General features: G+C 51.4%; 1 protein-coding gene across 2 annotated transcripts in view; it reads left to right on the top strand.

The window, feature by feature from the left end:
- LOC144951298 (multivesicular body subunit 12B-like) overlaps positions 1-20,280 on the top strand; it is a 62,040-nt gene extending 41,760 nt beyond the window's left edge. Inside the window, exons 4-10 of one of the 2 annotated variants that reach the window (XM_078881500.1) lie at positions 2,986-3,082; positions 4,761-4,890; positions 6,013-6,177; positions 7,675-7,775; positions 14,565-14,620; positions 16,069-16,128; positions 17,558-20,280. In XM_078881500.1, the coding sequence (XP_078737626.1) occupies positions 2,986-3,082; positions 4,761-4,890; positions 6,013-6,177; positions 7,675-7,775; positions 14,565-14,620; positions 16,069-16,128; positions 17,558-17,620 (672 nt within the window). In that variant the 3' untranslated portion in view covers positions 17,621-20,280. The remainder of the gene's footprint in view (positions 1-2,985; positions 3,083-4,760; positions 4,891-6,012; positions 6,178-7,674; positions 7,776-14,564; positions 14,621-16,068; positions 16,129-17,557) is intronic. The other variant, XM_078881499.1, reaches the window with a different exon arrangement.
- Positions 20,281-27,459: the final 7,179 nt, after the last annotated feature.

The raw sequence follows: 27,459 nt of genomic DNA, 5'->3' as shown, positions 1-27,459 counted from the left end.
TTTAGTTTTTCACCTGACACCTTCATTAATTGGCCCTGCCGGAGGGATTTACAGCAACGCATTTACTCACACGCCGAACTAACCGGAAAGAAACGCAAATTACAAATCGTAATTTTGGGCCGTGAAAAGGGCCTGCGTGTGAAAGTACAAAAAATGATCGACTTGTCGTTACCCCGAGGCGTTCATCTTGGCTGTGCACCTCGTGTTCGGTCATCCTCGCGCGTGCGTGACGTCACGGTGAGAATCTGAGACCTCTGGTGTCGGCGTCGGGATGAGGCTTGCCTCCCCCCCCTCTCCTGACCCTGAGAACAACGGCTTCTCTTCAATCGCCAGAGCCTCGTAATGGCGTACAAGAGGCCCAACCACGAGGTGGCCGGGCGTATCGGAGGTCTGGAGTCGCTGAGCCCGTGGCCGCTGAAATCCTGGGTTCTAAATGACGAACTAAAGTTTTTTAATCCGGCTGTGACGGTCCCACCTGATGACGGAGACTTGTGTTGCCTCCGAAACGTCGTGATTTTTATTTTATTTTATTTTTATTAATTTTGATGTTTTACCTACGTGACTTTACCGAAAAAACCTAAGAATATGAATCCTTGCAGTCACGAAAGCTTCAAATCTAGAATTAAAGTTTTTTAACTTTCTTTTTTATTTTATTGGATAGGGCCCCCGCTAACCGACCGCGGCTATATCGCGAATGATGGCTCAACGAAGTGGGGGGGCTTATCATCCGCATCGTGGAAATGTAGAGCAGCAGCCAAATATTCCGATGAACTCGCGACGTTTATTCTAAATGTGGAGGAGAAAAACCGGAGGACCCGGAGAAAAATCCACGGGACCACGGGGAGAACATTCAAACTCCAAATACACAGCAGCAGGCGTCAGGGTCGAGATCGAACCCACGACCTCCTGTACACCAGGCGAGGTAGTTAACATCTCCTAGCCACCGTGGTTCGAATCCAGGAGTCAGCCAGTCACCAATAACTTACTCACACAGAGACCCATAGAGACCCGCAGACTCGCACAGAGACCCGTAGATTCGCACAGAGACCCGTAGACTCGCACAGAGACCCGTAGACTCGCACAGAGACCCGTAGACTCGCACAGAGACCCGTAGACTCGCACAGAGACCCGTAGATTCGCACAGAGACCCGTAGACTCGCACAGAGACCCGTAGACTCGCACAGAGACCCGTAGACTCGCACAGAGACCCGTAGACTCGCACAGAGACCCGTAGACTCTCACAGAGACCCGTAGACTCGCACAGAGACCCGTAGACTCGCACAGAGACCCGTAGACTCGCACAGAGACCCGTAGACTCGCACAGAGACCCGTAGACTCTCACAGAGACCCGTAGACTCTCACAGAGACCCGTAGACTCGCACAGAGACCCGTAGACTCGCACAGAGACCCGTAGACTCGCACAGAGACCCGTAGACTCGCACAGAGACCCGTAGACTCGCACAGAGACCCGTAGACTCGCACAGAGACCCGTAGACTCGCACAGAGACCCGTAGACTCGCACAGAGACCCGTAGACTCGCACAGAGACCCGTAGACTCGCACAGAGACCCGTAGACTCGCACAGAGACCCGTAGACTCGCACAGAGACCCGTAGACTCGCACAGAGACCCGTAGACTCGCACAGAGACCCGTAGACTCGCACAGAGACCCGTAGACTCGCACAGAGACCCGTAGACTCGCACAGAGACCCGTAGACTCGCACAGAGACCCGTAGACTCGCACAGAGACCCGTAGACTCGCACAGAGACCCGTAGACTCGCACAGAGACCCGTAGACTCGCACAGAGACCCGTAGACTCGCACAGAGACCCGTAGACTCGCACAGAGACCCGTAGACTCGCACAGAGACCCGTAGACTCGCACAGAGACCCGTAGACTCGCACAGAGACCCGTAGACTCGCACAGAGACCCGTAGACTCGCACAGAGACCCGTAGACTCGCACAGAGACCCGTAGACTCGCACAGAGACCCGTAGACTCGCACAGAGACCCGTAGACTCGCACAGAGACCCGTAGACTCGCACAGAGACCCGTAGACTCGCACAGAGACCCGTAGACTCGCACAGAGACCCGTAGACTCGCACAGAGACCCGGTCACCACTGATGACGGCACACGCACCACAAAAAAGACAATGGCACAAAATGTGGCTGTGGACGTGGATTAGCGAAATTACCGTGCAACATCATTATTTTATGAACATAATTGTGCGTTCCATAGTCCATGCATGCCCGATTAGTGTGGTTTGCTTAGGTACGGTGCGAAAGAAGCTCAACATACATACCTACCTCTCTCTCCGAGTCAACCTCTCTCTCTTGAGAGTGAATACATTGATAATTGTTTTTTTTACCCTTTGATCTGGCGACAAAACTGACACCTTTTTTTACAAGGAGTCATGTTTGCATTGACCACAATACATGCGGTCGGAATGCAAACAAAAAACACAACTCTGATAATGTATGCACTGTCCTTCAAATTGATTGGTCCACACCCGAGATAGCTTTTCTTGGAGCCTAGTCTCACATGCATTCCGACCGCAGGTATTGTGGTCAATGCAAACATGACTCCTCGTAAAAAAAGGTGTCAGTTTTGTCTGTGTGTGTGTCTGTGTGCGTGTGTGTGTGCACCTTATGGGGAGCGGTAGTGTAGCGGTTAGCGCGCTGCGCTATGAACCCGGCGACCCGGGTTCGATTCCCGCTCACGGCCAACACCAGTGACGATTATTTGAACGGTCCTGGGCCTCCCCTAGGTCGACTCAGCCTTAAATGAGTACCTGGTGCGGTGTGTAGTAAACATCGCCACTGGGGAGACAAAGGCGGTCGGGCGTGGTGCTGGCCACCCACCCCCTCGTGTGCCGTGCCGGCCTTCACAGGTGCTCGCTAACAGCACTTGCCCCAACAGTCTGTTAAGGCTATACGGGGGATCTTTATCTTTGTGTGCACCTTTAATTTCGTCGTCGTCGTCGTCAGGGTTACCCAAGTAACGTGCTGGCCGATCTGAAGCTCCTCGGAGAGAAGGAGACGCTACCCCAAGGATTCTTTGCCCTGTCCGAGACGCTGGATACAAGTGAGTGAGCTAAGACGTCGTGTGCACGAGACATCGGTTCCACCCACGTCATTTGGCAGATCGCTAAACGGTGATCTTCTTCCGATTTAAAGCTTTCGTGACTGCAGGGATTCATCTTCTTGGTTCTTTCGGTAAAGTCACGTAGAAGGGAAGTAATAAAATAATAAAAATAAAACATAAAATAATTCTCACGACGTTTCGGCCACAACGCAAGCAGCCGTCCTCAGGTGAAACCAGGTATTTCGGGGAGACAGCGTCTTCGAAAAATCCGCGATGCACTGAGGCCGCGAAACTTGAACCGCGAAGTGGCGAGGGATTACTGTATCTCTTTCAGATCGTGAATGAGATGTTTTGATAGCAAGCTCGCAACGGCAGCTGTTTAATGGGAGGAAAAAAAGACGCCTAGTTGAAGAAGGGCATGTTGCTAGTACGTTTGATAACAGAATGTTGTTTAGCAAACAAACCGAATGTGATCCGAAACATCCACGGAACAGGATGATATGTACACAGGCCGCGTGTTTATGGAACGCACGGTGAGGTTTATAACCATCGTGTGTGGATCATGGGACCCCCCTTGCCATTATCAAGATATAACAAGTATAACCCGTAAAAACAAAGTTTTTCACTATAAATCTTTTATATGCGTGGCGGCTAGAGTCCTCTCGTCCTCTGGCTTGAGATGGCTGCCACCTATGGGTCAGATGATTGCATTGCAGCATTAAGCAATTGGTAATTAAATATAATTTTTTTGTCCTAAAAAGTGTAACATTTTGGAATTTTCCACTAACATTAATTGTCACGCACAGCGAGTCTGTGTGGAAAATGTCAGCTCGATTGGATCACGGGAAGTGGGTTAAAAAAACGACCGAAAGATTTGCACGGTCCTAAGCAAGCAAGCGAACTTAATATAAAGGATTTAAAAATAGGTTTTACCACAATAACACAGGTGTTAAGATGTTAAAACAACTCAAACCTTTTGCAAGGAATCGTGTCTGCAGTTTCAAAGACAATGCATATAATAATATCGGAGCATGTTTTTTTTTTGCATGTTCACCACAAGTTTTTGTGGTTAATGTAAAGATCCTCCTTATAGCCTTAACAGACTGTTGGGGCAAGTGCTGTTAGCGAGCGCCTCAATGAAGGGCGGCACGGCACACGAGGGGGTGGGTGGCCTGCACCACGCCCGACCGCCTTTGATCGGTACCGGTCTGCGACCCGGGGGTTGGGGCCTCCTGGTGTAGTGTGTGGTGTGTGGTGTAGTGTAGTGTGTGGTGTAGTGTAGTGTGTGGTGTAGTGTGTAGTGTGTGGTGTAGTGTGTAGTGTGTGGTATAGTGTAGTGTGTGGTGTGGTGTCGTGTGTGGTGTGGTGTGGTATAGTGTGTAGTGTGGTGTGGTATAGTGTGTAGTGTGGTGTAGTGTGTGGTGTCGTGTGTGGTGTGGTATAGTGTGCCATGTGTGGTGTGGTATAGTGTGTGGTGTAGTGTATAGTGTAGTGTATGGTGTAGTATAGTGGTGTAGTGTGTGGTAGTGAGACAAAGGCGGCCTGGCGTGGTGCCGGCCTCCCACCCCCTCGTCCGCCGTGCCGGCCTTCATAGGCGCTCGCTACTCGCTAGCAGCACTTGCTCCTGGGGTCTGTTAAAGGCTACACGGCCGGGGGGACCTTTGTCTTTGTGCGACAGATGAGCCGGCGCTGAAGAAGAAGCGACTGTGCGTCCAGCTAATCCCTCGCGAGTCCACGGAGGCGGCCATCACGGACATCATCGTTAGCGGCAAGCCCAAGCAGATCCCGTCACAGTACACCTTCATCGGGTGAGTGGCGCCATCATCGTTGCCATCATCCAAACCGTCGTCATCCAAACCGTCGTCATCCAAACCGTCGTCATCCAAACCGTCATCATCCAAACCGTCATCATCCAAACCGTCATCATCCAAACCGTCGTCATCCAAGCCGTCATCCAAGCCGTCATCCAAACCGTCATCCAAGCCATCATCCAAGCCGTCATCCAAACCGTCATCCAAGCCGTCATCCAAGCCGTCATCCAAGCCGTCATCCAAGCCGTCATCCAAGCCGTCATCCAAACCGTCATCCAAGCCGTCATCCAAACTGTCATCCAAACCGTCATCCAAGCCGTCATCCAAGCCGTCATCCAAGCCGTCATCCAAGCCGTCATCCAAGCCGTCATCCAAGCCGTCATCCAAACCGTCATCCAAACCGTCATCCAAGCCGTCATCCAAGCCGTCATCCAAACCGTCATCCAAACCGTCATCCAAACCGTCGTCATCCAAGCCGTCATCCAAGCCGTCATCCAAGCCGTCATCCAAACCATCATCCAAGCCGTCATCCAAACCATCATCCAAACCGTCATCCAAACCGTCATCCAAGCCGTCATCCAAGCCGTCATCCAAGCCGTCATCCAAACCGTCATCCAAACCGTCATCCAAGCCGTCATCCAAGCCGTCATCCAAACCGTCATCCAAGCCGTCATCCAAGCCGTCATCCAAACCGTCATCCAAGCCGTCATCCAAACCGTCATCCAAACCGTCATCCAAGCCGTCATCCAAGCCGTCATCCAAGCCGTCATCCAAGCCGTCATCCAAGCCGTCATCCAAGCCGTCATCCAAGCCGTCATCCAAGCCGTCATCCAAGCCGTCATCCAAGCCGTCATCCAAGCCGTCATCCAAACCGTCATCCAAACCGTCATCATTGTCGCCATCATCAGACGTGACAAGTCACTTCGTTGAGCTATCATTTGTGATTTCCAGGTCGCTTCTGCAAAAGAGCGACACAGCTCAATGGAGCCTTACCTGCTAAAATAAACAATAGTTTAATTTAATGTACATGATGATGATGGCGGTCATGATAATCATGACGATGACAACGATTTGAACGTTGACGCCGACGACGATGACCCCGTGTCCTCCGTTGCCCAGGGAGACCAACGGAATGCGGATCTGGTACCGCATGGGCCGGGTTCCCAAGGTCGTCCCGGCTCCCGCGAGGAAGGAGGCGGCCATGGGGACGACGAGCGACGGCGCAGCGGCGACGGCATCGGCTGCACTCCAACAGCAGTCGCCACCTCACCCCAACCTGCCACAGTACGTACTGAGCAGCTTGTCACAGGACGTACTGCCTGAGCACACACACAACGCTGACTGCCACAGTACGTACTGCCTGCCTGAGCACACACACACAGCGCTGACTGACACAGTACTTACTGACCCAGCTTGTCACAGTACGTACTGCCTATGTCAGCACACACATAGCACTGACAGCCACAGTATGTACTGACCCAGCTTGTCACAGTACGTACTGTCTGAGCACACACACACACACAGCGCTGACTGACAGCCACAGTACTTACTGACCCAGCTTGTCACAGTACGTACTGCCTGCATCAGCACAAAGACAAAGATCCCCCGCATTGCCTTAACAGACTGTAGGGGCAAGTGCTGTTACCGAGTAGCACCTACGAAGGCCGGCACGGCGCACGAGGGGGTGGGTGGCCAACACCACGCCGCCTTTGTCTTCCTAGCGGCAATGGTCACACACCGCACCTGGTACTCATTTCAGGCCGAGTCGACCTAGGAGAGGGCCCAGGACCGGTTCAGATCATCGTCACGGGTGTTGGCCGTGAGCGGGAATCGAACTTGGGGCGCAGTAATACATGCACAGTCAGAATCGGAATCTTTATTTCAATTTGCTGAAAGAATCCGATGAGCACTGAAGCTCTTTATCACACGCCCAGTATGCGTACGGAGGTCGGTGTGCTGTAATTAATCGCTTAAACGCGGAAACCTTTGACAGGAACGCGGATACTGCCACGTGAAATGGGGAATTGCACGACCCAAGCATCGCTCGCTCACCCGCAGGTTGTTGTCAATCATTCTAGATTTGAAGCTTTCGTGACTGCAAGGATTCATATTCTTAGGTTTTTTCGGTAAAGTCATGTAGGTAAAACATTAAAATGAATGAAAGTTAAGTAAAATAAAAATAAATATTTGTATTTATATTTTTTATTTTATTTTTTACTTTCATTAATTTTAATGTTTTACCTACGTGACTTTACCGAAAAAACCTAAGAATATGTTGTCAATCACCTCCTTGGCAATTCTTAGTCTGCTTTCGTACCACTGCTGACGTAGATGCAAAGCCAACAGTTTCACATTCGTGTGGGTCAAGCCAGACAACCACGTCAGGGAGCCAGCGGAGTAGTCGTATCATCATCATCATCGTCGTCATCATCGCCGCCGTGGTGTCTCCTTCGTATTTGCGGGCATTGCATCGTCGCTCGTTGTGTTGTACTCCGCTCTCTGTTCTGGATGACCACGGTCGCACCACCGCTACTGCTGCTGGAGAGTTTTAAATGTTCCGTTTGCGCATCAGGCATCGCCCGCATCTACTGCTGCCGCCATGGTTTGCGCAGTGGGTGCATTTTAGAGTGAACCGTGGGCAGCCTCGTTGAGGGTCTTTTGTAAGAGATACCATTCACGAGTTTTACGGATCGTAAGCCCGGGCCGTGATGCGATTTCATTAATTCGTTCATTCCGTGCTCCCCCCACCTCCCCCCGCCCCGCTCCGTTGATTGCTTGCAGTCAGAAGTCTCTGACCCTGCCGTCGAGTTTCAAGAAGGGTCTCCCCCTGTCCATGGGGCACACTCAGCGCAACGGTGCGGACAACATCTACGGCATAACCGGTGAGCAGTGCGCAGAGGTCGCAAACGGGTTTTGATTCCTTACCCGTACCCGGCCGCACCAGGGTCGCAATCGGGTACCCTACCCGATACCCGGCTACCCGTACCCGGCCGGGTAGGGTACGGGTATCGGGTACCCGATTGCGACCTCTGGGATGAAGCCATGTTGCAGGCGCGGGTGGGTTGATTCTAGGAACTTGAATTGTGAGAAGAGACAAGACGTTGGGAAATGAGTGACAAACGGTGACTCACCAGTGACTCACGGCCTACCCGTACCCAGCCGCACCAGGGTCGCAAACTCCTTTTTCAAGGCTCTCTCCTGCTGCGACCCAGCTTAAAATACGCTGCCAAGCTTAGCAGTGTTCATTAGGATTCGGCGGTGAATGGGACACCCCACGCCTCCAGTCCTAATGATTAGGACGCTGTCTTTCCGACAGCCCTGTTTCTCCACCTGAGGACGGCTGCTTGCGTTGTGGCCGAAACGTCGTGAGAATTTAATTACGTTTTATTTTTATTATTTCCCTTCTACGTGACTTTACCGAAAGAACCAAGAACATATATATAACATGTGTTTTATATGTAAAATTATTTCTCCGTTTTCAACCCAAAAACCGCACTCGCTTCTACCCGAGCCATGCACGTGACCAGTCGACGCTTGGCCTTGATCGCAGCACGCTCAACGCGGTAGGGGTCTCGGGGAAAAATAAAAAAAAATGACAAAAATTTTATATATAAAAAAAAATCTGAATAAAAGCCCCCACGTCGAAACGCGACAACGTGAACGTTCGAAAGCTAATTAAATCTCGGAACAAAGCGATGAAAGGGAGTGGGCTTGAAAGTACAGATTGGCACTGTTTTTTTTTCCACCCCTCTCTCCCCCCACACCCATCACGACCTCTGGAGAAGGGCCGGTGAGAGAGAGAGGGGGGGGGGTGGTGGGGTGTGTGTGTGTGTGTGAGGGATATGCAAACGCATTATTCCACACTATCATTTTGCGAATTAATGTGGATTAAATAATGAGCCGCCGTGAACCCTGGTCCGGGCCTCCGCGCGATAAGAAACCATCCCGTGCGTAATTGCCACGGTCCTGCCACGTATTTTTTCTTCGCCGAGAGAGCGAGACAGACCTACATGGAAATTGCAGAGAACACGTTTAATGTGTTCTCTTGCACGAGTGGTACGTTGTCCTTCCCCCCGCACCTCCGATGAGGGCGGTTGGCTACGTACGGTGCGAAAGAAGTTCAACCTACACCCCAGTATACAAATGCATACGATAATGCACCAACGCTTTCGGTCTCGCTTGTAAAACGTAACAAATGCGTGGAACGAATAGTAACACATTCCTGCTGCGGAGGGAGCTGGTAGGAACGTTGGGTTGCTCGGTCAATGGCCTGCAGGGTCAACGGCGGCGTGGTGTATTCCGCAAATATGCCCGACTGTGAGGGCGGGCACAAGCCGGCGTGAGTAGGTTAAACGTTGAGTTTTATAAGGGCACCACGGGGTGACCAGCCCCTCCCCACCCAGCCCCTCCCCACCCTCCTCACCCAGCCTCTCCCCACCCTCCCCACCCAGCCCCTCCCCACCCAGCCCCTCCCCACTCAGCCCCTCCCTGCACGACGGACACAATAATCCCCTGTGGGCTGGTGTAACTAGGAGGTGTTCCTACCAGTAAAATAAAATGTAAAAGCATGTCGGACGGAACGTTTACGTGCTCGAGATTTTTTCTTTTCGCGCTTTACCCTTCCCCGTTTCGATGACGTAGTGTACGTCAAGAACAACAAAAATAAAAAAAAACCTCTTGTGTATAAAATAAAATTAACTTTACCGGTACCGAGGGGCGTCTGCTACAGTTTGGTTTCGCAGCATTGCGGTTCCCTCCCGCGAATACGACGTCTTTTAAAAAAAAAAACACAACGGCGCTACTCCGCCTCCTCTAAATTAAAACTAACGGGCGAACCGCTCACGGCACTTCCGAGATTCGGCAGTGAACGGGGGGGTGTGGGGGGGAGAGATCCCCACACCCTGCAACTTGCAGACATTTCGATAACTAGAGGGGGGGGGGGTTGAGCGGGGAAAGGGGTTAATGGTTTAAATAAAACGGCGCAAATTAACGGCGTCGCCCGTCCCCATCGGTGGCGTGGGGCCCACCGGGGTGAGACGTGATCCCTCCTCGACGTGTCCTTTGACTGCAAGACGCTCACGGCACGCACGCACGGCACGCACGACACGCACGGCACACACGCACGGCACGCACGCACGACACACACGGCACGCACGGCACGCACGACACGCACGGCACACACGCACGGCACACACGCACGACACGCACGCTCAACACACGCGCACGGCACACACGCACGGCACACACGACACGCACGCACGACACACACGGCACGCACGGCACACACGCACGGCACGCACGACACGCACGCTCAACACACACACGCACGGCACACACGCACGGCACGCACGGCACACACACACGGCACACACACACGCACGGCACACACACACGCACGGCACACACGCACGACACGCACGGCACACACGCACGGCACACACACACGCACGGCACGCACGACACGCACGGCACACACGCACGGCACGCACGGCACACGCACGGCACACACACACGCACGACACGCACGGCACACACACACGCACGACACACGCACGGCACGCACGGCACACGCACGACACGCACGACACGCACGGCACGCACGACACGCACGGCACACACGGCACACGCACGACACGCACGGCACACGCACGGCACGCACGACACGCACGGCACACGCACGGCACGCACACACGCACGGCACACACGCACGGCACGCACACACGCACGGCACGCACGACACGCACGGCACACACACGGCACACACGCACGGCACGCACACACGCACGGCACGCACGACACGCACGGCACACACACACACGGCACACACGCACGGCACGCACACACGCACGGCACGCACGACACGCACGGCACACACACACACACACACGGCACGCACACACGCATGGCACGCACGCACGCACACACGCACGGCACGCACGCACGACACGCACACACGGACGGCACACACGCATGACACACGACACACGGCACTGCTTCCCGCTTGCCCCCAACGGACGGCGGCGCAATTAAGGGTGGCGCGGCGTTTCCCTTAATTAGGCAGCCTCCGCTTCCCACAATCCCTTTGGGAGTGTACAAAATATACCCAGAGTGCTTTGCAAGTTAAACAAGGCACGCGCGGTATAATTTTATCTCCCGCGTCGCATTTTTTTTTTTTTTATTTTGCCGCACGCACGAACCAGATCGTTTCCTCGCCGCGCTAATTGGAATTATTGATGAAAAGGTTTTGCGACGGTATTGTTCATTATTCTATTCATTAATGTGCTGCGGATTTAATTCCTTGCCTTCTCGCTCCGCCGTTTAAATTTATCTGCGTTACTATTGTTGCTGCCGCATCGCCGCCGCCGCCGCTGATGTTGTTGTTGTTGTTGTTGTTGCTGGGGACGTTAATGAAACGCCGTGCCGTGATTTGAGTTTGGGAGGCGGAGGTGGGGGGAGGTGGTGGGGGGTGGTGGGAGGGAATTCCACCGCGGTAATTTACGTCCCCGTCGCCACAGAACGCTGTTTGCGCCGAATTTTATCGGCCAATTCTGCCTCTCCTTTTTCACGCAAAAGTCTCCTCCCCCCGCCGTGTCGATCCCCGGTCGCGCGCCGCCGGTGTGGCGGCGAGGGTGTTGGTGGATCGCGCGAAGGTTTGCCAGACTCACCCTCCCGTGCGCATCGAAGAGGCGCCGTTATACTCGCCTCGACAGTTGTAATTCTCGGCGCTGGATTTCGGCCCCAAATGAACCCTTGCACATTCGGATGACGCACGCGTACGTACGCGTAGGCCAGTGGTTCTTAACCTTTTTGGAGGTACCGAACCCCACCAGTTTCATATGCGCATTCACCGAACCCTTATTAATTGGAAAAATAAAATATGATTTTTGTCAAAGTCAAAACATACGTATGTGTTTTACTGGTGCACAATCATGTGAGTCGGGTGTGTGTCTTGGCCTCCGCCGAACCCCTGAGGCTGACTCGCCGAACCCCTGGGGTTCGATCGAACCCAGGTTAAGAACCACTGGCGTAGGCCGTCAGTTTTTCTTCTGCTTCCGTACGTGCGTCATGGGGATGGAATCGGAAGAAGAAGACCACGCGGCAGGGGAGTGGGGGGGGCACCGTTTTGGTGTCGTTTTGGCGCCGGCTGTCGTAGAGAGGGTGGCGGCCGCCGTGTCGTTACGGTTCTCTGCGGCGAGTAACGACGTCGTTTAAAGACCAGCGGCGCTGCCGCCACTACGCCGCTCTAAGTAGAGTTAATGGCCGGCTGCCCGCACGCTCACGAGATTCGGCGGTGAACGGGACGCCCCACGCCTCCAGTCCTAATGATGAGGACGCTGTCTTTCCGACAGCCCTGTTCTTCACCTGAGGACGGCTGCTTGCGTTGTGGCCGAAACGTCGTGAGAATTGTATTTTATTATACAATTCTCAGGTCTGTCAGAAAGACAGCGTCTGACAGACCTGTTCTTCACCTGAGGACGGCTGCTTGCATTGTGGTCGAAACGTCGTGAGAATTTTATTATGTTTTATTTGTATTATTTTATTATTTCCCTTCTACGTAACTTTACCGAAATAACCAAAGAGTTAGTCTAGGTAACTCTTGTAGGGTTGATCCGATGTGAGTGAGACTTCAGGATAAATTCGTGCGGCTATTAGCAACACACACCGGTTGTGCGTTGGAGAGCCAAGCCACAACATTTACAATCTGAGTGCGTGACGTTTCGCCGGTCATTACAACCGGCATCATCAGGCGACAGCCAGATTTGTTGGAAAATCCTCCTGTTTCGTTCCTTAAATAAGATGGGTAGAGATGTGATGATGTCACTTGTGAATCCCTTCTTGAGCAAAGTGGGGGCGGGGGGGGGATTCATGAATACATATACATGAGAATGGGTATCCATTGCTGGTTGGGTTATTTATATGGTAATCAACGTACATTATGCATGCACTTGCACGGAATATGATGCGTTTCATTTTTTTGGGGGGCAATTTTTGCTGACCAGTCTCAGACCACGAACCACGGGGCGTCTATGTGAAGCCATGTGCCTCTACGCGAGTTGATGGGGTCTCTACGTCAGTCCGGCCACCGTTGATTGACGTAGAGACCCGTAGACTCTCATCGAGACCCAATAAGCTGACACAAAGACACATGAACTCGCTGCACTTGGGAACCCAGTTTAATCACAACCCAATCTATGTGAGACTCTATAGTTCCGAGTATATGTATATGTTTGTGAGTCTGTGTGCCTCTATTTGAGTGGATCTCTGTGTGAGTCTTATGGGTTTCTATTTGGGTCTATGTGCGTGGGTCTTTGCGTGAGTCTACGGGTCTCTGTGTGTGTCTGTGGATCTCTGTGTGAATCTACGGGTCTCGATGTGAGTGGGTCTCTGTGTGAGTCTGTGGGTCTCTGTGTGAGTCTACGGGTCTCGATGTGAGTGGGGCTGTGTGTGAGTCTACGTGTCTCTGTGTGAGTCTACGGGTCTCGATGTGAGTCTACGGGTCTCGATGTGAGTGGGGCTCTGTGTGAGTCTGTGGGTCTCTGTGTGAGTCTGTGGGTCTCTGTGTGAGTCTACGGGTCTCGATGTGAGTGGGGCTCTGTGTGAGTCTGTGGGTCTCTGTGTGAGTCTGTGGGTCTCTGTGTGAGTCTATGGGTCTCGATGTGAGTCTATGGGTCTCGATGTGAGTGGGGCTCTGTGTGAGTCTGTGGGTCTCTGTGTGAGTCTGTGGGTCTCTGTGTGAGTCTACGGGTCTCGATGTGAGTCTACGGGTCTCGATGTGAGTGGGGCTCTGTGTGAGTCTGTGGGTCTCTGTGTGAGTCTGTGGGTCTCGATGTGAGTCTACGGGTCTCGATGTGAGTCTACGGGTCTCGATGTGAGTGGGGCTCTGTGTGAGTCTGTGGGTCTCTGTGTGAGTCTGTGGGTCTCTGTGTGAGTCTATGGGTCTCGATGTGAGTCTATGGGTCTCGATGTGAGTGGGGCTCTGTGTGAGTCTGTGGGTCTCTGTGTGAGTCTGTGGGTCTCTGTGTGAGTCTACGGGTCTCGATGTGAGTCTACGGGTCTCGATGTGAGTGGGGCTCTGTGTGAGTCTGTGGGTCTCTGTGTGAGTCTACGGGTCTCGATGTGAGTGGGTCTCTGTGTGAGTCTGTGGGTCTCTGTGTGAGTCTACGGGTCTCGATGTGAGTGGGGCTCTGTGTGAGTCTGTGGGTCTCTGTGTGAGTCTGTGGGTCTCTGTGTGAGTCTACGGGTCTCGATGTGAGTGGGTCTCTGTGTGAGTCTGTGGGTCTCTGTGTGAGTCTACGGGTCTCGATGTGAGTGGGTCTCTGTGTGAGTCTGTGGGTCTCTGTGTGAGTCTACGGGTCTCGATGTGAGTGGGTCTCTGTGTGAGTCTGTGGGTCTCTGTGTGAGTCTACGGGTCTCGATGTGAGTGGGTCTCTGTGTGAGTCTACGAGTCTCTGTGTGAGTCTACGGGTCTCGATGTGAGTCTACGGGTCTCGATGTGAGTGGGGCTGTGCGTGAGTCTACGGGCTGCACGTGAGAACCCGGTGTAACCGTGGGTGGGTGTGCGGCTGGAACCGGTGTTGTAACCCAGCGACCCCCTGACCTCTGAGCCAAGCGAACTGCCTGTCTTGAAACTGCAGTCCCTAACGCGTGCGTCCGTGCCTGTCTCCCCGCAGCGATAGACGGGGTCCCCTTTGTCCTCAGCGAGAAGTACGACACGTCTTCCAGAAACGTGAGCGGTTGTCGATGCACGAGCACCCCCCTCGCTTGAATCCCACCCCCTCGCTCGCTCTGTCTAACACTCAGTCTCATGCTCGGCCTAACACTCAGTCTAACACTCAGTCTAACACTCAGCCTAACACTCAGTCTCATGCTCAGTCTAACACTCAGCCTAACACTCAGCCTAACACTCAGCCTAACACTCAGCCTAACACTCAGCCTAACACTCAGTCTAACACTCAGTCTAACACTCAGTCTAACACTCAGCCTAACGCTCGCTCAGCCTACCATACGATGAATACCACCACCAGGACCACCAGGACCACCAGCGCCGTTGCGACCGTCGCGGCTGACTTGACCACGGAGGAGAGACTCTCATACAGCAGTGGATCCACGTAGCGGTTGTGGACGAAACTAGATCCCTCGTGGCTGTGTGTGTGCGTGTGCGTGTGTGTGTGCGTGTGTGTGTGCGTGTGTGTATGCGCGTGTGTGTACGCGTGTGTGTGTGTGTGTGCGTGCGTGTGTGTGCGTGCGTGTGTGTGTGTGCGTGTGTGTGTGTGCGTGTGTGTACGCGCGTGTGTGTACGCGCGTGTGTGTGTGCGTGTGTGTGTGCGTGTGTGTGTGTGCGTGTGTGTGTGTGTGCGTGTGTGTGTGTGCGTGTATGTGTGAGTGTGCGTGTGTGCGCGTGTGTGTGCGTGTGTGCGCGTGTGTGTGCGTGTGTGCGCGTGTGTGTACGCGTGTGTGCGTGTGTACGCGTGTGCGCGCGTGTGTGTGTGTGTGAGTGTGAGTGTGGGTGTGCGTGTGTGTGTGAGTGCGTGTGTGTGTGTGTGCGTGAGTGTGTGTATGTGGGTGTGTGTGTGTGTGTGTGTACGCGTGTGTGTGTACGTGCGTGAGTGTGTGTGTGTGGGTGTGTGTGCGTGTGTGCATGTGTACGTGTGTGTATGCGTGTGTGTGTGCGTGTGTGTGTGTGCGTGTGTGTGTGCGTGTGTGTGTGCGTGTATGTGTGTGCGTGTATGTGTGTGCGTGTATGTGTGTGCGTGTATGTGTGTGCGTGTATGTGTGTGCGTGTATGTGTGTGCGTGTATGTGTGTATATGCGTGTGTGTGTGTGCGTGTGCGTGTGTGTGTGCGTGTGTGTGTGTGGGGAGCGGTAGTGTAGCAGTTAGCGCGCTGCACCACGAACCCGGGGACTCTGGTTCGATTCCCGCTCACGGCAAACACCAGTAACGATTATCTGAACCGGTCCTGGGCCTCCCCTAGGTAGACTCGGCTTCAAAGTTAGTATCTGGTGCGGGGTGTAAACATCGCCACTGGGGAGACAAAGGCGGCCGGGCGTGGTGCTGGCCAACAACCCCCTCGTGTGCCGTGCCGGCCTTCATAGGTGCTTGCTAACAGCACTTGCCCCTACAGTCTGTTAGGGTTACACGGAGGATCTGTGTCTTTGTGTGCGTGTGTGTCGCAGGCTCACGGGATGGACATATCGTCCATCATCATCAAGTCCATCATCGACATCGAGAATGAAGTACGTTTACTCCCCACCCAGCCCCTCTGCATGATGGACGGACACAATAATCCCCTGTGGGCTGGTGTAACCAGGAGGTTCCTACCAGTATAACTATTTTTTAGACCTGGCTACCACAAACAATGGCTCAACAAAATGGGGCACCATCATTTGAACATTCATCGCAGCAAAACAATCTCAAATAATCTTGATTTGAATCTTTCGTGACTGCAGGAATCCGTACTCTTCTTTCGGTAAAGTCGCGTTGGGTAGAAAAATAAAATAAATCGCAACGTTTCGGGCGCAACACGAGGTGAGAAAGCATGACTTTACCGAAAGAACCAAAGAGTATAATCTAAATAATCTAAATAATCTAAATAATCTAAATAATCTAAATAATCTAAAGAATCTAAATAATCTCAGAGCAAGACGTAGAAAAAAATTCGTAATTTTTAATATTTTCTTTAAATATATTCTGTGGTGTGAACATCAACGGTTTTTTTTACTACGCAACCCAACAACCGCACAGCCTTCTGGGAGCAGGTAATATCAGCAGCGTCGATTCGAATGCGAGCACGGCTTCGCCACCGGTTTCGACAACACAGCGTCTCATCAGCACCTCCGATTTAGCACGGTTAGCCGTGTATGGTGCGAAAAAAGTTCGACATTCAAAAGACAAAGATCCCCCATATAGGCTGATCAGGCTGTTGGGGAAAGTGCTGTTGGCGAGCACCTATGCAGAGTGGAACGAAACACGAGGGGTGGGTGGCCAGCACCACGCCCTAGCGGTGATGATCTTGCACACCGCACCAGGTACTCATTTAAGGTTGAGTCGACCTAGGGGAAGGCCCAGGACCGGTTCAGATAATCGTCACCGCTGTGGCCTCTGGTACGGGAATCGAACTCGGGTCACCAGGTTCGTAGCGCTAACCGCTACACCACCGCTCCCCACAATACTCCGTACAAAGACGAAGTATCCCCCGTGTAGCCTTAACAGACTGTTGGGGCAAGTGCTGTTAGCGAGCGCCTACCACCACTTTCATGCAATTTTTTTACACACCGAAATCAAAACAAACTTACCCCTGAGAATGATGCGGCCACGCACGCCTCGCCTGGCCCAGCACGTGCGTGATGTAGCGATGCCACCTGCTGTTGAAAAGCAAAAAACGCCGCCCTGTTGTTGGCTTTCGTGCCAGCGCGGTTTGGCGATGCTCACGAATTGCAGCAAGAAAGGATCTGGAATGAACCCACGACCTCCTGTATACCAGGGGGAGGTGGTAAACGGCTCCCCACTGTGGCACCCACATCTCCCCTATACAATCTCACCTCTTCCCCCGCATCTCACCGCTCCCTCTCTCTGCGTTGTCCCTCGCTCCCTCTCTCGCTCGCTCCCTCCCTCCCTCTCTCGCTCGCTCTCTCTCTCGCTCTCTTGCTCGCTCTCCCGTTCTAGTACGAGTACAGCTTCGTGACGGAACGGAACGCGGTCTCCCAGTCGCCTGCAGCCTGCAGCTGAGGGTCACCCACGACACCCGCCGACGGCACGCGGCCTCCGACCAAACCCGCCGGCGAAACCTCGTCGCAGCAGAAGCAAGTCGCCCGCCTCGTCATCCCAGGCGCAGCGACGTTTCCACTTCCCCGTCGTTCCTTTCGCCCGATTGTTGGCGTGGAGAGGGTGGGCGCCACGGCCGGTCGGCTGCTTTCAAGCGGCAAGAGAATTCTTCCGGGACGAGATGTCGGACGAGAAGATCGGGGAAGTTGCCTTCCTTGAAATTGTTTGCGTCTCTCGCTCGCAACGGACGCGCGCACGGACGAACGAAAGCACGAGCGCACGTACGCGCAAACGTACACAGCGCATGCGTGCGTACGAACGTACGTGCGTGGACATACACAGCGCGTGCGTGCGTACGAACGCGCGTGCGTGGACATACACGGCGCACGTACGTACGCATGGGACGTGCGTACGAACGCTCGCACGTGCGGAACGATTCTGCGGCCAGCCTGCCGAATCCGTGTCGCCCGTTTTCGTTTTTTATTTTCGTCTTTTTTTTATCCGATTTTAATCGCAAGCCTTGACGCGAACAGCGTAAAGTAAAAAAAAAACTACTAGAAAATGTAATGATAAAAAACCGAGGCGCCGTGATTGCGATAGCGTCGCCACGGGGGTGGCAAATTTACGCGGTTGCATCATTTTATTTTATTTTTTGCCAAATTGGCGGTGAGTTTGCGGATATCTCTGGACCCACACCGCTCGCACGGTTGCCGGAAAGTTTCCCGCCTCCGATCTTACCGTGTGCCGTTCACCTTGCCTTGTCCGACGTTTCACCGCACGTCCTGGGAGCATCTTCAGGAAATCGGTTAATGATAATAATGCTTTCATTTTATGTAGCGTCAGTCATGTTAGTAGCGTCCCATAATGCTGTGCAAAGACCGAACCCATATACAGCCGCTGGCAGTTCACGCTCACTCGTTCGCTCACTACAGTGACTGACACACCCGCTCGCCACGTCTAACACTCCCCTGCACACTCGCACACACTCCCTCTCAACACCCACTCACTCAAAACACTCGCTCGCTCTCTCAATCCACCCACTCTTTTTCTCGCACGCACTCACTCGCTCACCATTCACACACACACTTGCACACTCACTTACACACACACAAACACGCGCGCGCACTCACTCGCTCACCATTCACACACTCACTTGCACACTCACTCACACTTTCACACACACACAAACACGCGCGCGCACTCACTCGCTCACCATTCACACACTCACTTGCACACTCACTCACACTTTCACACACACACAAACACGCTCACTCATTCGCTCACCATTCACACACTCGCTTCCACACTCACTCACACTTTCACACACATAAACACGTGCTCTCTTTCTCATTCACCATTTCACCCAGTCACTCAACTCACTCAACTCACTCGCACTGACACACTGATTCACACACTGATTCTCACACAACACACGCAACAGTTGATTTCCTGAAGAAACTCCCACAGCGTGCGCACGTTTGTAAATGTTCTTGGTTTTACTTTTATCGCGATGATGATGATGATGATGTTTTATGCAAAAATACTGTACGTGGTTTTTGATGGAAGGAGGGATGGGGGGGGGAGGTTGTGAGTTGCGTGAGCTTTGCTCGGTAATTTTACTGTTAAACTAAAACTGAACTGCTTTTATTTTTACAGGTAAGGCCCACTGAGATTGTGGGTTTGATCCCAGACCCCTTGACACCTGCTGCTGTATATTTGGAGTTTGCGTGTCTCTCTCTCTCTCTCATCATCATCACGGTGGCTATGAGATGTTAACTCCCTCGCCTGGTGTACAGGAGGGTCGTGGGTTCCATCCCGACCCTGACGCCTGCTGCTGTATATTTGGAGTTTGCGTGTCTCTCTCTCTCTCTCTCCCCGTGGTCGCGTGGATTTTTCTCCGGGTCCTCCGGCTTTTTTTTCCCTCCCGACATTTTCGAATGGACGTTGACGCTTAACATTTCCACGCGACGGCGATGATGAAAAGCCACAACTTCATCTTCTTGGTTCTTTCGGTAAAGTCATCACGTAGAATGGAAATAATAAAATAATAAAAATAAAACATTATACAATAATTCTCACGACGTTTCGGCCACAACGCAAGCAGCCGTCCTCAGGTGAAGAACAGGTCTGTTGGAAAGACAGTGTCTGAATGACAGTGTCAAGAACAGTTCTGTTGGAAAGGTAGTGTCTGAATGACAATGTCAAGAACAGGTCTGTTGGAAAGACAGTGTCTGAATGACAATGTCAAGAACAGGTCTGTTGGAAAGGCAGTGTCTGAATGACAATGTCAAGAACAGGTCTGTTGGAAAGACAGTGTCTGAATGACAATGTCAAGAACAGGTCTGTTGGAAAGGCAGTGTCTGAATGACAATGTCAAGAGCAGGTCTGTTGGAAAGACAGTGTCTGACAATGTCAAGAACAGGTCTGTTGGAAAGACCGTGTCTGACAATGTCAAGAACAGGTCTGTTGGAAAGACAGTGTCTGAATGACAATGTCAAGAACAGGTCTGTTGGAAAGGCAGTGTCTGAATGACAGTGTCAAGAACAGGTCTGTTGGAAAGGCAGTGTCTGAATGACAATGTCAAGAACAGGTCTGTTGGAAAGACCGTGTCTGAATGACAATGTCAAGAACAGGGCTGTTGGAAAGGCAGTGTCTGAATGACAATGTCAAGAACAGGTCTGTTGGAAAGACAGTGTCTGAATGACAATGTCAAGAACAGGTCTGTTGGAAAGACAGTGTCTGAATGACAATGTCAAGAACAGGTCTGTTGGAAAGACATTGTCTGACAATGTCAAGAACAGGTCTGTTGGAAAGACAGTGTCTGAATGACAATGTCAAGAACAGGTCTGTTGGAAAGACAGTGTCTGAATGACAATGTCAAGAACAGGTCTGTCGGAAAGACCTGTTCTTCACCTGAGGACGGCTGCTTGCGTTGTGGCCGAAACGTCGTGAGAATTGTATTTTATTATGTTTTATTACTTTATTATTTCCCTTCTACGTGACTTTACCGAAAGAACCAAGAAGATGAATCCCTGCAGTCACGAAAGCTTTACATCTAAAAGCCACTACTTCGTTGAGCTAACGATTGTGATAGCAAAGGGTTGCTTCTGATAACGAGATATGTGGCCCAGTGAGGCCTTACCTGGTAAAAAAATTTAAATAAATGTCTCGTTTAGTTTTAGAGACTGGATAGTGCTTTGGATGGGTGACCACCCAGCATCACAGGTGCTATAGGCTTTGGGGTTACAGTAGCGGACGCTAGAGGGCAGTGCCGCAAAATGTATTGTACTGTACTATGCTCCCCCCGTCTGCTCCCCCCACACCTTAACTGGGCCGCACTGACCAGTGTGGTGAAGTATGGTCAAACATCCGTTCCACGAGTGTTGTGGCACGATTTATTTATTTCTCTTCCAGACGATGGCAATAATAATAATAATGTTGTTCTTGTTGTAACGCTGTGCTCGGAACGTTTTTGCTCGTCGTCTGAAATTGCGTAGGTTCGATTCAGAGTCGGGGGTTTGACTCGGTGGGGGGGGGGCACTACCACTACTACCATCACTACCACCACCACTACTACCACCACCACTTACCACCACTACTACCACCACCACTACTACCACTACTACCACCACTAGCTCCACTACCACCACCACCACCACTACTACCACCACTACTACTACCACCACTACCATCACTACCACTACTACCACCACTACTACTACCACCACTACCACCACTACTACTACTACCACCACTACCACCACCACTACCACCACTACCACCACCACTACTACCACTACCACCACTACTACCTCTACTACCACTATCACCACCACTGCTACCACCACCACCACTATCACCACCACTACTACCACTACCACCACCACCACTACCACCACCACTACCACCACCACTACCACCACTACCACGATTACTACCACCACTACCACCACCACCACCACAATCGTTGCCCACCCCAATCCTCCTGCATCCCTCGCCCACCGCTCCCACCGCACCGCTCTCTCTCTCCGCACGTTGTCAGCGCCCGTTGAGTTTCTTCCTTTCGCGTCGCCAAACGCGCCAAATCGGGACGGGGACGAGGGGTAGAGGTTGAGGTTCGACGTCGGTCAAATCCGCCGCCGTCCAAACGTCTCGTGCCTTTTTTTTTTATTCGGGAAGACGCAGTTCCACGCGTCCCGCTGGAAACTTTAGTCGGGCGCACGCACGCACGCAGTTCGGGCTTTTTTTGTTGTTTGTTTGTTGATCTACTTGCACAACTTTCGTGCTTCCCAGATTGTGTTCGGACCCGTTGACAAACCCTCCTCCCCTCCGGGGTGAAGTATGGTCAAACGACCCCCACAAACCGCCTTCGCCCCCCGGTGTAAACATCCCCTGACTCTGAATAGCCACGAGGATCGCCTTAAACGTCGTGCGTTCAGCCCTTTGCCGTTGCGACGACGGTCGAAAACGCAACCCGTGACAGAAACGCAAAATGAAATGACTTTATCGGCCAGAGGTCGCAACCGGGTACTCAATACCCGTACCCTACCCGATACCCGGCTACCCGTTTGCGACCCTGGTGCGGCCGGGTACGGGTACGGGTAGGCCGTGAGTCACTGGTGAGTCACCGTTTGTCACTCATTTCCCAACGTCTTGTCTCTTCTCACAATTCAAGTTTCTAGAATCAACCGAACCCGCGCCTGCAACATGGCTTCATCCCAGAGGTCGCAATCAGGTACCCGATACCCGTACCCTACCTGATACCCGGCTACCCGTACCCAGCCAGGTACGGGTACGGGGTACCCATTTGCGACCCTGGTGCGGCCGGGTACGGGTAGGCCGTGAGTCACTGGTGAGTCACCGTTTGTCACTCATTTCGAGTTGGGTACGGGTAGGGAATGGGTACCCGTAACGGCCGGTGACGATTATTCGAACCGGTCCTGGGCCCTCCCCTAGGTCGACTCGGCCTCAACGAGGTCCCGGTGCGGTGTGTAGTAAACATCGCCACTGGGAGAGAGACAAAGGCGGTCGGGCGTGGTGCTAGCCCACCCACCCCCTTCGCGTGCCGTTCCGGCCTTCATAGGTGCTACTACTCGGTGACACCACTTGCCCCCCTACAGTCTGTTACAGGCTACACGGGGGAATCGTTGAATCGTAACGCAGCCGATCGTGCTAATCCGAGCTGCGCGATCACGACATTCGAGAGCGATTTTGTATTTATTTATTGACTTTCAGCCGCGGTCGGTGGCACGGGGGGTGGGTGGGGACCGCTTGGATCCCACATCCCGGCGCGGTAAAGGTGGGGGTACCCCACCTACCCCCCCCCCCCCACCACCTTTTCCAAGCCACGTCTGGCCGGTCGTGGAAGAGTAGGCCAAGCACCACCTTCGAGTGGGGGAGGGGAGGTCCTTCCGCAAAAGTGATTTTCCCCTTTTTAACTTATTGCGACAACATTTTTTTCCGCGCCTCATTTCCACACCACTCCCTCCCCTCCCCCCCTTTTAATTTATTTTCGCGAGCCTTGGGGGGGGGGGCAGTGTGTGAGTGAGAGAGCACGTGGGGGGGGGGGCAGTGTGTGAGTGAGAGAGCACGTGGGGGGGGGGCAGTGTGTGAGTGAGAGAGCACGTGGGGGGGGGCAGTGTGTGACAGAGCACGTGGGGGGGGGGCAGTGTGTGAGTGAGAGAGCACGTGGGGGGGGGGGCAGTGTGTGAGTGAGAGAGCACGTGGGGGGGGGGGCAGTGTGTGACAGAGAGCACGCGGGGGGGGGGGCAGTGTGTGACAGAGAGCACGCGGGGGGGGGGGGCAGTGTGTGACAGAGAGCACGCGGGGGGGGGGGCAGTGTGTGACAGAGAGCACGCGGGGGGGGGGGGGCAGTGTGTGACAGAGAGCACGCGGGGGGGGGGGCAGTGTGTGACTGAGAGCACGTGGGGGGGGGCAGTGTGTGACAGAGAGCACGTGGGGGGGGGGGGGGCTCGTTGGCCGGAGGGCTTCAATGCTGTCGTGCGCGTGGCACGTGGCCAGCCGCCCACTTTGCGCGGCTCCACTTTGTCGTCGCGTTCTCTCGCGTTTGTGTGTTTGTGTGAGTTTGTGTGTGTTTGTGTGTGTGGTTGTGAGTTTGTGTGTGTTTGTTTGTGCGTGCGTTTGTGTGTGTGTGAGCGTGTTTGTGCGTTTGTTTGTGAGTTTGTGCGTGTGTGTGTTTGTGCGTTTGTGCGTGTGAGCGTGTTTGTGAGTTTGTTTGTTCGTTTGTGTGTTTGTTTGTGTTTGTGTGTGTTTGAGTTTGTTTGTTTAAGTTTGTGTGTGTTTGTTTGTGAGTGTAAGTTTGTGTTGTGTATTTGTGAGTTTATGTGTCTTTGCGTCTTTGCGATGTGTTGAGCCAACGCGGCCGTGACGTCCCACGCAGAGTGGTTGCATTTCCATCCCCTGTTTTGGTCCGACGCTGCCTCGGTGTTGGTCATTCGGCGTCGCCTGCCCGCGGCGGTGTCCGTCGTTTTGTGCCGCGACCGCCTTCAGGAACACGAAGCGGTGGTCTCAGCAGCGTTCTGTGATTTTGAAGCGGGGGAGGTGAAATTGCCGGCACGAAAAGCTTTTTTCCTGCATGGCATCGATCCTCTTAATTTTGTGTGTTCGTCGGAACGTCGTCAATTGGACAACGGCATCTATGAGACTGGAATTTGAACGGTGTGATTATTGCTTTTTTAAAATGAATAATGCTCAAGAGAAATCGGTTGAATTGCGGCGCTTTGCTCGTTTCAACATTACGAGAAATACCAAGTCGCTTCTGAGTGGTGGGGGGGGGGGTGAGGGGTGAGGGGTGTGGTAGTGGATCTGCGTTCACATCTGAACAGTTTGGCTGAGGGGGGGGGGAGGTTTGAAAGGGGGAAACGGCTTTAGGATTCCACATTCACTTCCTGAAGAAGCTCCCAGCGCGTGTCGCGAAACGTCGGACCACCACGACCGCGTTCACCACCACAAACCCCGCTCCACCGTAAATGCGTTCACCACAACCCTGTCCACCACAACCTCGTTCACCACGACCCTGTCCACCACAACCCTGTCCACCACAACCCTGTCCACCACCACCCTGTACACCACGACCCTGTCCACCAGGACCCTGTCCACCACGACCCTGTCCACCACGACCCTGTCCACCACCACCCTGTCCACCACGACCCTGTCCACCACCACCCTGTCCACCACGACCCTGTCCACCACGACCCTGTCCACCACCACCCTGTCCACCACGACCCTGTCCACCACCACCCTGTACACCACGACCCTGTCCACCACGACCCTGTCCACCATAAATAAGTTCACCACAACCACGTTCACAACCGCTTTCACCGCAACCGCGCTCGCCCACGCAGTGGCGGTCGCGTTGTTCGTCGTTCTTGTTGTTCTTGTTCTTGTTGTTCTTCGTTGTTGTTGTTGTTGTTCTTCGTTGTTGTTGTTCTTCGTTGTTCTTGTTGTTGTTCTTGTTGTTGTTGTTCTTGTTGTTGTTGTTCTTCGTTGTTGTTCTTGTTGTTGTTGTTCTTGTTGTTGTTGTTGCTCTTCTTGTTGACGCCGTGAGTTTGTTTATTCTCCGCAGCCGACCGCCACCGGCGTGGGGGGGTCCCCCCCGCGTGCTAGATTTGAAGCTTTCGTGACTGCAAGGATTCATATTCTTAGGTTTTTTTGGGTAAAGTCACGTAGGTAAAACATTTTTAGTAATAAAAGTTAAATAAAATAAAAATATTTTTTTTCTTTTATATTGTTTTTATTTAATTTTACAATATAAAATAAAAAAAGCATTATTTTATTTTTATTTTATTTTACTTTGATTAATTTTAATAAAAAAATTTTACCTACGTGACTTTACCGAAAAAACCTAAGAATATGGCCCCGCGTGCGGCCGTACGGAGTCGCTCGCGGCCAGCGGCAACCCCACGAACCCCCGCGCCCCATCGGAGATTTGCGTAACAAACACGGCGCACTGCCACCGTGAGCTGGCAATTGCAGGGGCTGCTCCTTTACCTTCACCCCTGGCTTATTGTTCGAATGCCGCCCGGGAATTGTTTTGTTTGAAGTTTTTAAGGAATCGTTTGAGGTCTGATGTTGTTGCCGGTCAATAGACTAAAAATGTAATAACATTTTCGCTACGAAGCTGATGTTGTTGCTGGTTTTTTTAATATATACTACGTTTTAATCTTCGATTTAAAGCTTTCGTGACTGCAGGGATTCATTTTCTTGGTTCTTTCGGTAAAGTCACGTAGAAGAGAAATAATAAAATAATTTAAAAATTGCTATTGTTTTATTGTTTTATTTTTATTAATAAATAAAAATCTTAATAAAAAATATGAATAAACAAAATTTCATACATTTTTTTATTAATCAAAATAAAACATAATTTTTTTGTTTTCTTTTTATTATCTTAAAATAATAAAAATTAAACAATTTTGTTTTCTTTTTATCAATAAATAAAAATGGGGGAAATGTTTATGAATAAACAAAAAAATCATACATTTTTTTATTAATTAAAATAAAACATAATTGTATTGTTTTCTTTTTATTATTTTATTAGTTCCCTTCTACGTGACTTTACCGAAAGAACCAAGAAGACGTTTTAATCGCTCACGTTTTTTTGGAGTCGAGACCGCACAGACCGATTTAGAAGTCCTTTTTAGTTGTTGCACTTTACGTTTTTTTTTGCCTTTGTGAAGTGGCCAGGAGCAGCGTGGCACCCTCTCTGGCTGCGTCCATTGCAGGGGCTGCGCCTTTGACCCCTCGGCGGCGGCGTCGTGGATTGACAGCAAACCCCAAAGGGAGAAAAGAAAGTGTTACGGCCGATTTAAAAAAGGGAAATTTTAAACTTTTTTGTTTGTTGCAAAAAACCATTTTTTTTTACAAATGTTTCAATTTCTTTTTTTTACATTTGTTTTATTAGACTTTTTTGACGAATGTTTTTTTTTATTTTTTTTAGAAAAATGTTTACGTATTATTTAACTTTCTTTTAACTTTATTTCTTTCATTGACTTTGACATTTTTTGTGACAATTTTCGACATTTTATACATTGCTTGAAATGTTTGACATTTTCTTTATTTTGTTGACATTCTTTCGTGACAAATGTTTCAATTTCTTTTTTTTACATTTGTTTTATTAGACTTTTTTGACGAATGTTTTTTTTATTAAAAAAAAATGTTTACGTATTATTTAACTTTCTTTTCACTTTATTTCTTTCATTGACTTTGACATTTTTTGTGACAATTTTCGACATTTTATACCTTGCTTGAAATTTTTGACATTTTCTTTTGTTGACATTCTTTCGTGACAAGTCTACAAATTCTTTTTGTAAAAAAAAATTAACTTTGACATTTTTAAAACATTTTTTTTAAAGGTATTTTGATTAGTTAATTGTTTTTGTGAGTCGCTTTGTTTGTATTAACAAAAAATTGAATGTTTTAATTGTATTTTCTTCCTTGTTGGTTCAACGTTTTCGCCAAACTCTTTACTTAGTTTCGTGGCTCTCCCCTGTCACTCGCAAAAAAACGCAGCGACTTTTTCACGCCCCCTGCCCCTCTACGCGCGTTCCATTGTTCCTTCATTTTTCGTTCGTCGTTCCAACGACTCCTTCCCCACACCCCCTCCCCTCCCCGCTCCGTTTTTAAAAAGCGTTTTGTTACAAAATCACACGCGGGTTTTTTTGTTTCTTACGCGCTACTAATAAATTCGTGTTCTAAACAGAACGATTCCTGATTTTTTTTATCGTTACGCATACGAGTGATTATTTATTGTTACGCATACGAGAATGATTAATTATTAATTGATA

The sequence above is a fragment of the Lampetra fluviatilis genome, chromosome 61 (assembly GCF_964198595.1).
Source record: "Lampetra fluviatilis chromosome 61, kcLamFluv1.1, whole genome shotgun sequence".
In the NCBI taxonomy this organism is placed as follows: domain Eukaryota; kingdom Metazoa; phylum Chordata; class Hyperoartia; order Petromyzontiformes; family Petromyzontidae; genus Lampetra; species Lampetra fluviatilis.
This window is presented reverse-complemented; position numbering and strand designations above follow the sequence as displayed.